Here is a 13,742-nt window from a genome sequence, read left to right on the forward strand (position 1 = left end):
TCAAGCCATATTGGTGTGCCGAGTGTGGCTAACATGCAAACACCACCAGCCGTCTTTCCCTGCAGATCAACGCCCACTCGCCTGTGCTGTATGTGGTTACGCCTTGCTCCGGTTGAGTGGTTCTATGCCAGTTTATTCTGGCACAGTCTACGCACAATCGTATTTCCATTTTCTACATCAAAATACTGCCAAACTACACTGGTTTTATGAGATATCTTCCCTGCTTTCCACCTGCAGCACCAGCAGGTGGCAGGAGGCTGTGCAGCATCTTAGAGACTGGCACTGTGTTTTATAAAATATTAATAGTTACTAGTGAGGGCAACGCTTGATTGCAAAAGCTAAGTTGCCAATAGAGAGCGAGAGTGCTGATGATGGATTAGTACCTATTACAAAGCCACTTAAAGGAAACCAAATTATATATTTAATGCAGGATTAATAATGGGGCTTTTGCTGCTCGTCCAACCACATGTAGGACCTCAAAAGTTCATAACTGCTGTGAACTCCAAACTGGTGGTGAGATTGTCAGTTTCAAAAAGTGTTGGTTGATTTCACATCAGCAGCTGAATGTTTTTGCCTCCAAGTCTCACAGAAAGTCTTTATAGAGGAAAATCTGACAAGTTTCAAGTCTACAGCTCTGACTGTGACACTTTCTACAACATGTTCATGTCGGTTTTGAGCCTCATTATAAGAATTACCCTTCTGTTCAGTCACTTTAAACACATTTAACTTGCTCAGATTTGACTATCTCAATCCAATAATAGATCAACTGCAAAATCAGTTGTAGACTAATGCCTGACGTTATCACTAAACCCCTCCAATTAAAAGCAAATTCTGACTTAGAAATGAAGATGTCATTCCTAATATGTATCTTCTAAAGAGGATTTTTTCCCCCATAGACTGACTCAGTTTTGTGACTTGCCTCAGGGTTTCAAACCAAACCCCATTGCTCTTTCAAATGTTAATCTGAATAAATTTAATGTTTTATTTAATTTCTCTCTTCCCTTCATCAACCACATGCATATGAGGTGGGTTTAAATTAATCACCTAAAGCTTGTGGCTAAATTTGCTTGTTTTTTTATATTAGAATTTTAAATACATTTTTCTAAAGATAAAAAGGATTTCATTCTAATGCCGCACGATACGCTGTCTTGCTTCTCTTTTCATCTGTGCCACTTCTCTTACACTGAAATCTGTGGAAATTGTCATAGTCGATTGTATGCACTGTCAGGAATGAATAATTTATCACACAATCAGCTGAGGAGCTTACATTGCAATTAATTTAAACTCCCATGATTCACCCCTTGTTCAAACTGCGGGATGTGCTCAACACAATCTCATATTCTCTGTCAGCATTCATTTTTGATGTCTTACCTTTTGAAATATCTTATTTTAGGAATGTGTGACACAACAACATGAGTCTATAGGTCTTAATAGTTTTGACGGCACACTCAACAGTGAACCTAGCCCACATGAACATACAATACCTCTTCATAAACTCTCAGTCTCACCCTTTTCTTAAGATTTGTTGCATGTCCAAGGCGATTACTATTCTGTACTGTGTGAATGCTGCAATTTAGCTGTTTCCCATTTTTGTCTTTTGCTTGTTGCATTGGAAGCCTCTTAACTTGAGCTCACAGTGTGATATTCAACATGCCTCTGTGGCATAAAGCTGTTTTCTAGCGTTAAAGTTTAATGAGCGATGGAAAAAATCTTGTTGCGCTTTGCTCGTTGGTGTCTTAAGAATCTCACTGTATTTGTTTCCTTTTTCCTCACATTTCTGAATGTATCTATGACCTCTTTTCCAGTTAAAGCCAAGGTTGATTTGAATGCTGAGAACATGAAACAAATATTGAGATAAAATAAACTTTTTAATTAGCAGTCGATGGCTGATCAATAGCTTGTTATTTAATATTCTTGTCCTCCTCCTTTCCACATCCACACACAGTAGTAATGCATTTTAGTGATATGACATCAACCTTTCATTTTGTTCAGTTCACAACCCTCTGAGATTTTAACCCTTGCCATTTTTCTAACCAGTAGTGTGACAGCTGGCCTTTCTCTGGCTGGTTCTTTATTAAATGTTCGTTTTTGGCATTTTGTGTGTGTCATCATCAGGTCTGCTGTTAATGACAGGCCGGCTTAGTGTTAGCAGACATTGAATTGAGAGGAGTGTGTTGTGGAAACACTCATAGCCACACAAAGACAAAAGGTCAACAGGCTGACACATATAGGTATGAAACTGATGTTATTAACCTGCAAGGAACAAACTCAAAAACACTGGAGTCAAGTGGTTGGGCCGCTTCTATGATCCCATCCAATTAAAGAGCAGGAGACCTTTAGCTCACCGGAGTTTCTAATTAACAACACTTCTGTGCCTATTTTGAGTTTCAGTCACAGCACAAGGTGTTGTCACTGGTATCTCATAGTTCATTAACAGGAAGACAGAAATGTGTGACAAGCAAGATATAGTACAGGTTTGTACAGTTGTGTCATGGAACAAAGCAAAAACAGAAAAGGAGAAGATGACACGTAAATTAGTCAGTGTTAATAATAAGTTGGGATAAGATAATCACACCAAACTGAACTGAATGTGCAAGATGCGACAACAGTCTTTTTATTTATGCACAAAATGGAGATTTTGTGTTTGATATACATTTGAGAGATTATAACAGTGACGTGCTGCCTCAGAAGAAATCAGCTAGATATATGAAAACAGAATTGTAAGCAGGGATCCACCTCATAATTGGAAGGAAAATAATTCACAGCCTAGTAGTGTTTTTCAGTATCAGGATGGTGGAAGTTATTTGTGTCACTGACAAGCACATGTTTGGTCATATAGTATGAAGCCTGACGCAGTGAAAGCATTTCATTTCAATAAACATTATCAGGATGAGTATTCTGATTGTTGCCTGTGCATATGATTTACACATGATTCACCAGTTTGCTGTAAAATAAAGGCAAGCGTGTGAAAGATATAATAGCCATTCTGGACTGAAATCACAGTACAGCTGAAATGCCATCATGCAGACTCTGGTTGAGTTCCAGCCCTGGCTTTTTGGGCAGTCTCGCTTTTCTCATGTGGTGTTTGTTTATATTGTCCTCTCACCATCTGTCCCTCCCCTCCCTTTGTTGTATTTCTGCTCTAGGTGCAGACTCGAACAGTGAATACAGCTCAGGGAGTGGGGTTCTCCTGTCAGACAGCAGAGAGACGTCACTGGCAGCATCCTCGGTCCATTCGGTGCCCGTCCAAGATAAAGGGAAGAGAAACTACAGAGGGAGAAGCTCTGGGGGAAGCTCATTTAAAGAGCTGGATTGGGAGCAGACTGGTGGCCGGCAGGACGAGAGAGACGAGCAGCTTCATGGAGACAACCAGAAGAGCCTGGAGGCTCCCACTCAGGAGTGGTGGGGTGTGGTTGGAGGAGAGGAGTGAAAGGTCAGAGAGATGTATTAGCTCAGGGGGAGAGAATAAAAGAAGATTCTCAAGAAAAGATTCAAGTCAACAATGCATTAGTATAATACCTTGAGACCTCTCCGCTCTGGAAGCACATTTTTTCTTACAGAAGATGCTGAAAGTTGTGAAAATAGTTTTGTTTTTGAGATGTTAAATGATTTACTAAACCAACTGGATGTTGTAGTTTGTAATCCTTTTCACTCAATTTTGAGTAAACAGTGAATTTGTTGGAGACAGCTTTTAGCCACAGATCAAACCACATTTGGTGTTTTAGTGATAACTTGCTGCATCCAGAAGATTACATGTAATTACAGCACATGGTTCATGCTCATCATAACGAAGGAACATGTAACCAAGTGCAAATGGGTGAACAACAGAAGAGGTTTAGGAATATGCTAAGTCACACCTAAACTACAGGACTTGTTTCCAGGATGAGTTTATGTTCCCTTTTGATCTTTTCATTTGATTTGTTAAAAACTCTGTAATACCATTAGATCTGTTCTTTTTCTCTTAATCGCAGTTTTAAAATGAAAGTATTTATCTGTTTCAAAATCACTTTTGATAACTGAAAACGATCCACTTGAAAGTACCCTGAAGTTCTTGAAACATGTTTGCAAAAATGATGCTGTTCAAAATGTATGAGATGACTGAAGTGAGTATTTGTTAACCAAAACATTTTACTTGAATATCAATCTGCGCGGTTTTGAGGATGACTGAGTTGTTGGACAAGTTGTTGTTACTTTGGTGTACTGAGTGAAACATTATCTTTCTACTGAACAAAGTACTGTGCAAAAGATTTAAGTACTTCTAAAACAATGCTGTAGGATACTTACAAAAACAGGTACCATGTAAACAGAAAAGACCTCCCTCAAGAGTTTTCAAGAAATGCAATTTGGTGCGCTGCCCTTCAAGCAGTAGCAGTTCTCCAGGTACTGGCAGGTATTTCTTCAAATCGTTTTTGAGAATTTTCCACAGTTAATCTGTGGATTTATCTCCTCATGTGATCCCATACCGACTCCATGATGTCGTCATTCTGCCAAAGAATTCAGGATTGGTCAAATGCTTTCCTCATGGTATTGTGTGTTGGATAAAAATCATCTCTACTTCTTGGTATTGACAAAACACCAATTCACACCAAATCGCCAACTCCCATTTGAAGAAATGTTGAACCAAACAAAACAGTCATACCTGTGGTGTTCTCCAGCCCTTTGCTGGAAAAACTTGTCCTCTGTTAGACCACAAGCTGTCAATTTTCTGCACCCCAGTGTTTTCATTTTCATTCTCAGTTCTGTTTGAAATGTTCACATTTTCAACAAGCTCACATTTATAGTGAGGCTGTTCCGAAATGTTTTTGTGAAACATCTGAAGTGCCTAAAACATTTGCACAGCACTGTGCATGCAGGGAATCCAATTCATTTCAACTGTATGTTCTGACTTTTTTTTTAATTATTGTTACACAAAGGGCTGTAATTTCATCTAGTAATAACTGACACGGGACATTGAGATGACTTGACTTGGCAGAGTGATCAGTGTTGTGTTTTGAACAATTTCTTTTGCTGTATTATTTGTCTTTGTACTGGGCTGTGTGTTGTAGCTTTCACTGATGATGTACAAATTTTAAATGAAAATATACTTTGCTTCCAAAGATAGTGATGTGAATAAATGCAGTTACCTGTCGTCCTCTTGACTGATTGTTATGAGTTTGCGGCCAAGACAAGCGGATTGACCAATAACATTCATTTCACTGTCACTAAAAGTGAAGCTCTGTGACTAAAATGCCTTTGGGGTGGCATGGCTCAGTGGGTAGAGTGGACATCTTGCAACCGGAGGGTTGCCGGTTCGATCCTTGACCCGTCGTGCTCATGTCGAGGTGTCCCTGAGCAAGACACCTAACCCCTTATTGCTCCTGATGGGTTGTGGTTAGCGCTTTGCATGGCAGCTTCTGCCATCAATGGGTGAATGTGACGTAACTTTTAAAGCGCTTTGGGTACCTTGCAGGTATAGTAAAGCGCTATATAAATACAGACCATATATATATGGCCCCTAGCATCCTCAAATTATTTTCATGTAACCATTCTTGGCTTTTTCATTTTCTGTGTGGCCCTCAAATTCTGCTGTTTTACTTTCTCAAGGTTTCTCCCATCTGGTGTCTCTTTGCACGGACTAATTTCTGTTTGGTTTTTCCTCGCGTTCCCTGTGAAATAAATATGGCAGCTGCAGCCTGAAAGGCCACCCGATGACCCATGTCCACTGATACCCATGTCCTTTATCTTCCGACAAACAAGAGATCAAATCAAGCTCCTTACAGGATGTCGTTCTCACTTGGAGTGCAGGCGTCTGTGCATTAAAACGAGTGGAAGATGTGTATCAGTTTCAAGCGCGCATTCTTTACATATTCTGAACTCAAGGGATTCTTTAGATTATTATTGTTTGACAGAAATGAGTAATACTGTACCTGACAAAGGCTTTTGTCAGTCCTTCACTTGACTGCAGTAATTCATGTGTCTAAAAACCACAAAGCCTTTCCTTAAATATACAACACTAGTTAAGCATTTGGCCACACAAGGGTTTTTCTGCTTTTTTTTTTTCTTATTTTTTTACTATTTTGTACATTGATTTATTCAGTTTTGTGTTACAAACTATGACATAACATATGGAATTAAAAACTAACCAAAAAAGTTAACACAAACTGAAACATGAGAGGTGACTGCCTTTAAAAGTAAAAAAAAAAAACCCACCATCCATCCCTGCTGAACTTGTCTCCTTGTGGTACGATACAGGGCTCCCAGCACTTCTGCAACACTTTTAAAGCTCCCTGGAAGTCCTGTTATGTAAACATGTCATGCAGCATCTGCTATAAGCTCTGAATCTCATAACCTGTGTCAAAACGGCAACCCTTTAGCTTTAATTTCATTTTGGGAAAGAGGCCAAAAACTGTGTATGTGACCACCGCACTGTGACCAGACGCACAGCACAATTGGAGCATCTGCATGCCATCGCGCCACCGCCGGTTCGAGTGATTTGAGCCAAATGTTTCCCCTCAGACACCTCAGGACATTACAGTCTGACACTGGGGGATAAATTCACAGCACATGAGCATGTAAACGTATGTTCAAGGTGCGCTCTTGACCTGTTTCACCTTGTCCGGTTTTGGAAAATGCTACCTCTTCCCACTGTGAAAACTGTTGTGTCTTCTCTGCATGGTAGCTGCAAACCCATTTCTGGTCACAAGTGATGATCCACATGAAGGTCGGCTCTTTCCTGCTGCTTTCTGACGAAGAATTCAAACTTCTTCTTTGCTAGAGTTTGAGTTCTGTGGAGGAATCTCCTAGTGTTGACAAAACCATGTGTAATGCAGATCCTGCTGCTGGTAGCACCAAAGCTATGTGGTCTCCTGACTTCCTGAAAATTACTAGTTCAAGTAACCTGCTCTGTGCACACCACAAGCAGTCCCAGAACCTTTTGATCACCCTTTGTATTTTTCACATTTTGCATTTCCTAAGGTAGCCACTGTTGACAGCTTTGCATAATATTTGCAATATTTTTTAGCAGCTTCATGAGGTCATCACCTGAAATGGTAATTAGCCAGATGTGCCTTGTCAAGAGTGAGTTGAGAAATTTCTTGCCTCATTAATGCCTCTGAGAACATTTATTGTTTAGTGCTACAGTAGGGCTGGTATACAGGTTGTTCTACTTCAGTAACAAACGTTGTGGTCACAGTGTGGTATGTGGATGCTTTCCCGCTGACATCATTAAAGAATCCAAACGTTGGTTTGTGCTTAGTGGGATCATTATTTTCTTTTCAAAACTTTGACCCAAAATGGACCCTCTGGCTCGGAAAGGTCAATTTGATGAAGTGCTGCATCACATGACCTACTGTCCACACTCACCTGAGCTGAACCCAGATGAGATTGTTTGGGATGAGTCGGGCCACAGAGTGAAAGAAAAGCAGCCAGCAAGTACTCAGCATGTGTGAAAAGTACTGTAAGGTAGGAAAAGCATCCCAGGTAGCAACCTTGTGGAACTGCTTACTTAAAAAGCATATTTGGTTTTGTTTATAGCTTCAAACATAATTCCATAGAGGTTTGTTTTCCTGTCTTCAATTTTATTCAACAATAATACAGTGAAAATAAAAGAAAACCTTTTAAATTAGTAGTAGTGTCTAAACATTTGGCTGATACTGTAACTGTGGCATTACACTGTCATAAAAATGAGTCATCCTACAGAGGTTACAGTATTGACCAATTAGACTGTGTTTAAGCCCAGCGAAATCCTGCTGAAGAGAGGGTGTTTAAGGTAAAGTGAATCTAAATGTATAAATAGTGGAAAGTAGTATTGTCTAGTTTTAAAATCTTTACAGCTACTATAAGCCTTATCATGCTACATTAAAAGGATAATCAAGTGGAGACATTAATTCAGCTTCAGTATGCCACATGTCCTGTACCTGACTGAGCTGTTATGGTGCAACTATGGTAGCTGAAACCTGGAACAAATCTTGGATCTTGGCTGATTTTATCCAGATAACCAGTTCCAGCCTCAGTAGGAGATTGTTAGGAAAAAGCCTGCCACAGTTTTTTTGTGTGTGTGTGTGTCTGAAATGCATTTTTGGATGTTTTCTGTCAGTGTAGTCTCTGTAGAAAACAATATCGCATTCATGGAAATGTATGAGCTGCCTAACTGTTCATTAGAGTCATTTTTGTTGACAAGAATCCTTTAAGCTGCTGTACTATGTGCGCTTTCTTCTCAGATACATGGAAACGTGAAAAAACAAGCCATTGAGGTCTCGTATGGCATCACTCATTTATCAATTTATTCCAGTGGAAAGTGGCCTCAGACACCTAATTGGCAGAATGCTGAGCTTTTCCCTGACAAATGTTCTCTGATGATCTATAGGCTGTGTTTACATTTTTAATCTAAATGCTGATTACGCTAAAGATGGGGTTAAGTTCCCAGAGGATAAACTTAAACGAGATGGATGAGTACGTGCTGAAACGCTTTCTCTCAGTATAATTACAAAACCTCTCTGGAAGGAGTGAGTGCATTCATTTCTTTGCTACTTACACACATGAGGTGGGAACTCAAACGGTTTATTGTGCACACAGATGGGGCATAGGGAATGAAAACTTAACTAGGCTATAATGTAGCCTTATTGAAGTGATGCAGTAATGATGTCAGGCAATAAATACTATGCCTTTGAAACTAGTAGGGATTCGGTTTTATGTTCATGGCAATTTAAGAGATTGTCCAGGATTATTGCAACCTATTATTGTCATAGTTTGAGCTTTGTGACAATTTTGATTGGTGAGAATAACTTTGCACTCACCAAAATAATTGCTGAGATTATTGCTGAGATTTGGGAACATGGTGAAATCTCGAGAAATACTCACCGGCAGTGAAATGGGGATACAGCTTTGAAACAATCTCCCAGTGAAGACAAACTATAAATAATGATCCAAATTGTCAGTTGTACAAATTCATCATAGACTAGTCTGCTCCAAATACCCTCTACAGTGCTGCTGTGGTTGTCCATGGACTGCTTTTGTGTGCAGAGAGAGATTGGTATTGTCATTTCAAGTGCACTCACCTTGTCTTTTATCTCCAAATAAAGCGGTTTCAACAGCTGAACTAAAGTGTTTACAGTCTATGCCTTGTTTTCTCGAGCTCATACTAACAATGTTAGTCAGCAGGTTTCAACAACCAAAATTGAACCAACATATATATTTAATATATTTATTTCAGCATTCGGTTATTAAATGTCAAAACAATCCATGTAACTGTAAAAACTCAACAGCTTTACAAACTCTAAGATTAAACTCTCCAAAAGGATCCAAAATAAGTTGGACTTCTACATGAAAGCTTGAATTATTCATCAACTTCCTGAAATGTTTGGTCAAAAGAAAAGACAAAAACTAATAATTTCAGCTGAACTAAAGACAGACTTTGTGATTTTTCTGCTCACATGTGTTGGTGTAAACTCTTTCAAATAAATACCCACTTAACCCCTTGGATACCAGCGTTTGTCCTCTTTTTGTGTCACTCCTCGGTGACTCTAGACAGCCAGTCATAATGTGTTTTAAACAACACACCATACTATGATGTTTTTACAATGATGGTTCTACTATGGAACCAGTTTGACATGTTCAGCTGTTCTATGTGTGAAATCTCAGAGATTTCAGGTATCAGAAGGTGGTTTTCAACTTTCTTTGTTAACTTTTTGCTTCAACTTTAAACTAAGGCCCCATCCACACGAAGACAAAACGCTTAACAGTTTCAAAAACGATCGCCTTAAAGACAAATGCGTCTCAGAAAATGCGTGCGTCTACATGAATGCACTCGATACGCATGGAAATGCTGTAAAACACATGCCAGACCTCTTGGGGCACTGTAACAATATGACGGAAACACGCACAAACAGAAGAAAAAACAGTGGGCATGCGCACTTGAGGCAAAAGTTGTAAACAGAGACCATGAGAAGCATGAGTGGGCAACGTGGGCAAGCTACTATGTTAGTCTGGACGGACGATGACGTTGAACTCTTGCTTCGGGTGTCACTGGATTATAAAGCGCATTTGGTAAACTGTACGCCGCCATTGTTGTTGTCGTTGCCGCGTGTGGCGCATGCGTGTCAATGAAGTTATGAAACTGCGCATGCGTGTCAATGAAGATACGAAACTATGGCTCAAGCGTATCTGAAAAGTAGCGGAGAGCCAGTAAACACGGAGCTGCGTATACGGCATTTCAAAATCTTTCCACTCTGGAACCTGGTTTCAAAAATGATCGTTTACAGACCCCAAAACCCCGTCTTTGTGTGGATGATACACAGATTGCAAAACATGTAATTATGAAATTAAACAAAATTTTTTCAACAGCAGTTTATTATTCTCTGTTTAACAGACAGGTGCTCTGCTTTGGAGTGTGACGATGTCGTCGGTGATGTGGAGACTGAAGTTTCCATTTCACCCACAGCGTGCTTTAGGGCTTCCGGGTCGGACTTGATGTTTGAAATACTGACCGACAGCTCAGATTTAACTGTCTGCAGTTCTGTTTTGATGGATGTTAAATTTTCATTCAGAGCCGCCAGGAGCTGGGTATTTAAAATAATTGCAGTTTCGTTACAGAGTGAAAGCAGTTCCTTCTTAAGGTCAGAGATTGCAGCATCTGAGGCCTCTTCAAAAGAAGATACCAAAGCACTTGGTGAATAATGCCACAGTATAGGATGTAGTTCAGAAAATGTCAAATTATAGTATACTTTTCAAGAAAAATATAGTATGGCCTGTAGTTCATAGTATAGCATGTCGGCAAAAAAACCCATAGATTATGTGTTTCAAAAAGCACAAATTGATAGGATGTTGCCTAAAATTGTCATGTATGTGGTTCAAAAAATGTCATAGTGCAATATATTGTCAAAATAGTATGTTATTCAAGGAGTATAATATGTCGTCTAAAAAAATGCCATACAATAATGTTTCATTGCACAAGTAAAATTATAGTGATTTTGAAAACTGTTCAAATTCTTATATGTTGCTTAAAAATAACAAAAAAACTAAAACAAAAAACATCATAGTAATATGTGAATTAAAAAATCCAATAGTATAGTGTGTCATGTCGCTCTAAAAACGTCATAGTGTAGCATGTTGCTCTTAAAACGTCATAATATAGCATGTGGTCCAAAAAACGTCCTAGTACAGCATGTCACTCAAAAAAACGTCATAGTACAGCAAGTCATCCAAAAAATATTGTAATATGACGTGTCCAAACAAAGTTATAGTATAGCATGTAACTCTAAAAAACGTCCTTGTACAGCATGTCGCTCTATAAACGTCATAGTATAGGATGTTGCTCTAAAAACGTTGTAGTCATAGTATAGCATGTCACTCTAAAAATGTCGTAGTATAGCACGTCACTCTAAAACGTCATAGTATAGCATGTCACTCTGAAAAAGTCATTGTATAGCATGTCATCCAAAAAAAGTCATAGTATAGCATGTCGCTCTGAAAACGTCGTAGTATAACGTCGTCCAAAAAAACGTCATAGTGTAGCATGTCATCCAAAAAACGTCATACTAGAGCATGTCATCCACAAAACATCATAGTATAGCATGTCGCTCTGAAAACGTCGTAGTATAGCATGTCACTCTAAACCGTCATAGTATAGCATGTCACTCTATAAAAGTCATTGTATAGCATGTCATCCAAAAAATGTCATAGTATAGCATGTCCCTCTGAAAACTTGGTAGTATAACGTTGTTTGAAAAAACGTCATAGTGTAGCATGTCGTCCAAAAAATGTCATAGTATAGCATGTCGCTCTAAAAAACGTCATCGTATAGCACGTCATCCAAAAAACGTCGTACTAGAGCATGTCGTCCAAAAAACATCATAGCATAGCATGTCACTCTAAAAACATCATAGTATAGCATGTCATCCAAAAAATGTCAGAGTACAGAATGTCGCTCTAAAACGTAATAGTATAGCATGTGGCTCTAAAAACGTCATAGTACAGTATGTCACTCTTTAAAACATCATTGTATAGCATGTCGCTCTAAAACATCAAAGTATAGCATGTCATAGTATAGCATGCCGCTCTAAAAACTTTGTAGTATAGCATGTCACTCTAAGAAAGTAATTGTATAGCATGTCGTCGTTTTTTGCTGTCTTCTGTACATATCTATGGTCTGACCAATCACTACTCTCTGGCTCCGCCCTCTGACAATCTTGTTGACGTTTGGCTCCAAACTTGCTGGTGACCACTTCCAGTCTCCGAAAATGAAAAAAACAGACCTTTTTTTTTCGTTTCAGTCTCTTACTGATTTTATTTTTTCTTATACAAAATATACAATGAAAATAAAAGCATTTTTAAAATTTCATATATCCTTTTTTGATCATGAAAAGGAAAAACGCCTTGTATTTCAGTTTTAATTTTTGTGTTTTAAAACAAAAATCAAATAACCACTTGTTTTTCAATACTCGTTTCAGAACAGAAAATCCAATTGCCAAAATATACACGGACCTAAAACATTTAAAAGAATAACTTTAACAAGCTTTAATCTAAGAATTAAATATTGGGAAAGAAAAGGGAATTTTTCAAACAAGCCGATAAAACATTTGAAAAAAACAATTAACCATTAAGAAGACAAAACATTTCAAAATCACATTAGACATTAGAAAAAAATTAAAAGGTGAGAAAGAGCAAAACTAAATATTTAAGAAGAATCAAACTAAAGACAAAACATTTGAAAAGACACCAGTTAGACTTTAGAAGATCAAATTAAACAGAAGAGACAATAAATAGCTTTTTTGACTGAAAGATTTCAGTCAATTAAACCTTAAAGTCATTTACCTAAGAAAACCATCCTTTAATGTCTTACCTTAAAATAACCAACATTTTTTAAAAATATAGGTGTAAAATAAAGGTTTCACACTAAAGATGAATCACTGATTAACATTAACTCAATTATTATGAGGAAACAGATATCCATTTCTAAAATTTCTATCAAATATGTTAATGTCTATAAAATATACTAGACATCAATAAAAAATGTCTGCATAGTGAAATATATGAAGTCCATCTGCATTTATACATCATATTGATGTTTAAATAAGGGGAACTGCAGCCCCTGTTCAGTCAAATTAGCGTTTCCAGGGTTCTCTGACAAAATAAAAGCCGTAATTTGTTTTATGGAAAAATTACATGATTTCAAAAATGTGACTTTGAAAATCTAAATCAAACTGTAATAAGCGTTAGCTAGCTGCTCCACTTGCTCTGAATATTTTTGTTCTTGTCTTTGTCAAGCCCAAATGAAAAATTAATCCATATTCTGGCTACATTACCGACAACAACATCCATGGAGTGACCGGAAGTTAGCCAAAAGACCTCATTAGCGAAAGTGCTAATGAGGTCTGCTCTGGCACGGATAATGACCGTCACACGTCTAACTTTTAAAATAAATCCTGTCCAAGAGAGCTGTAGCTCCGTTTCAGTGTGAGGTCTGATGTTTCTCTGTGTGACTGTGTCTGACTTCCTCTAATAAAATCTTTCTGTTCACTGTGAGCTGCAGCCATAGATATATATCTATCTACTGATTCATATCTATGCACACCAGTCTGGTCCGATGCAGTCTCAATGATGACGTTTCACGAGTACGTGAGAACGCAAGTATGGACAGTTACGTACTGAGAAACGGCCACAGTCTTCTTACCGCAAAGGTACAAAGCTGCTCGTCTTCTCCTCCGGCATCAGGAAACATCTTCAAAGCTTCTTCAAATTCAAACAAAATACAATCAAAAGATCAA

General features: G+C 38.3%; 1 protein-coding gene across 1 annotated transcript in view; it reads left to right on the forward strand.

The window, feature by feature from the left end:
* Window positions 1-5,128, forward strand: part of LOC110947942 (testis-expressed protein 264 homolog) — a 36,342-nt gene extending 31,214 nt beyond the window's left edge. The window contains exon 4 of the mRNA XM_022189295.2: window positions 3,147-5,128. Coding sequence (XP_022044987.2) covers window positions 3,147-3,430 — 284 coding nt within the window. The 3' untranslated portion in view covers window positions 3,431-5,128. The remainder of the gene's footprint in view (window positions 1-3,146) is intronic.
* The last annotated feature ends 8,614 nt before the right edge of the window (window positions 5,129-13,742 follow it).

This window comes from Acanthochromis polyacanthus, chromosome 5, assembly GCF_021347895.1.
Source record: "Acanthochromis polyacanthus isolate Apoly-LR-REF ecotype Palm Island chromosome 5, KAUST_Apoly_ChrSc, whole genome shotgun sequence".
Classification (NCBI taxonomy): domain Eukaryota; kingdom Metazoa; phylum Chordata; class Actinopteri; family Pomacentridae; genus Acanthochromis; species Acanthochromis polyacanthus.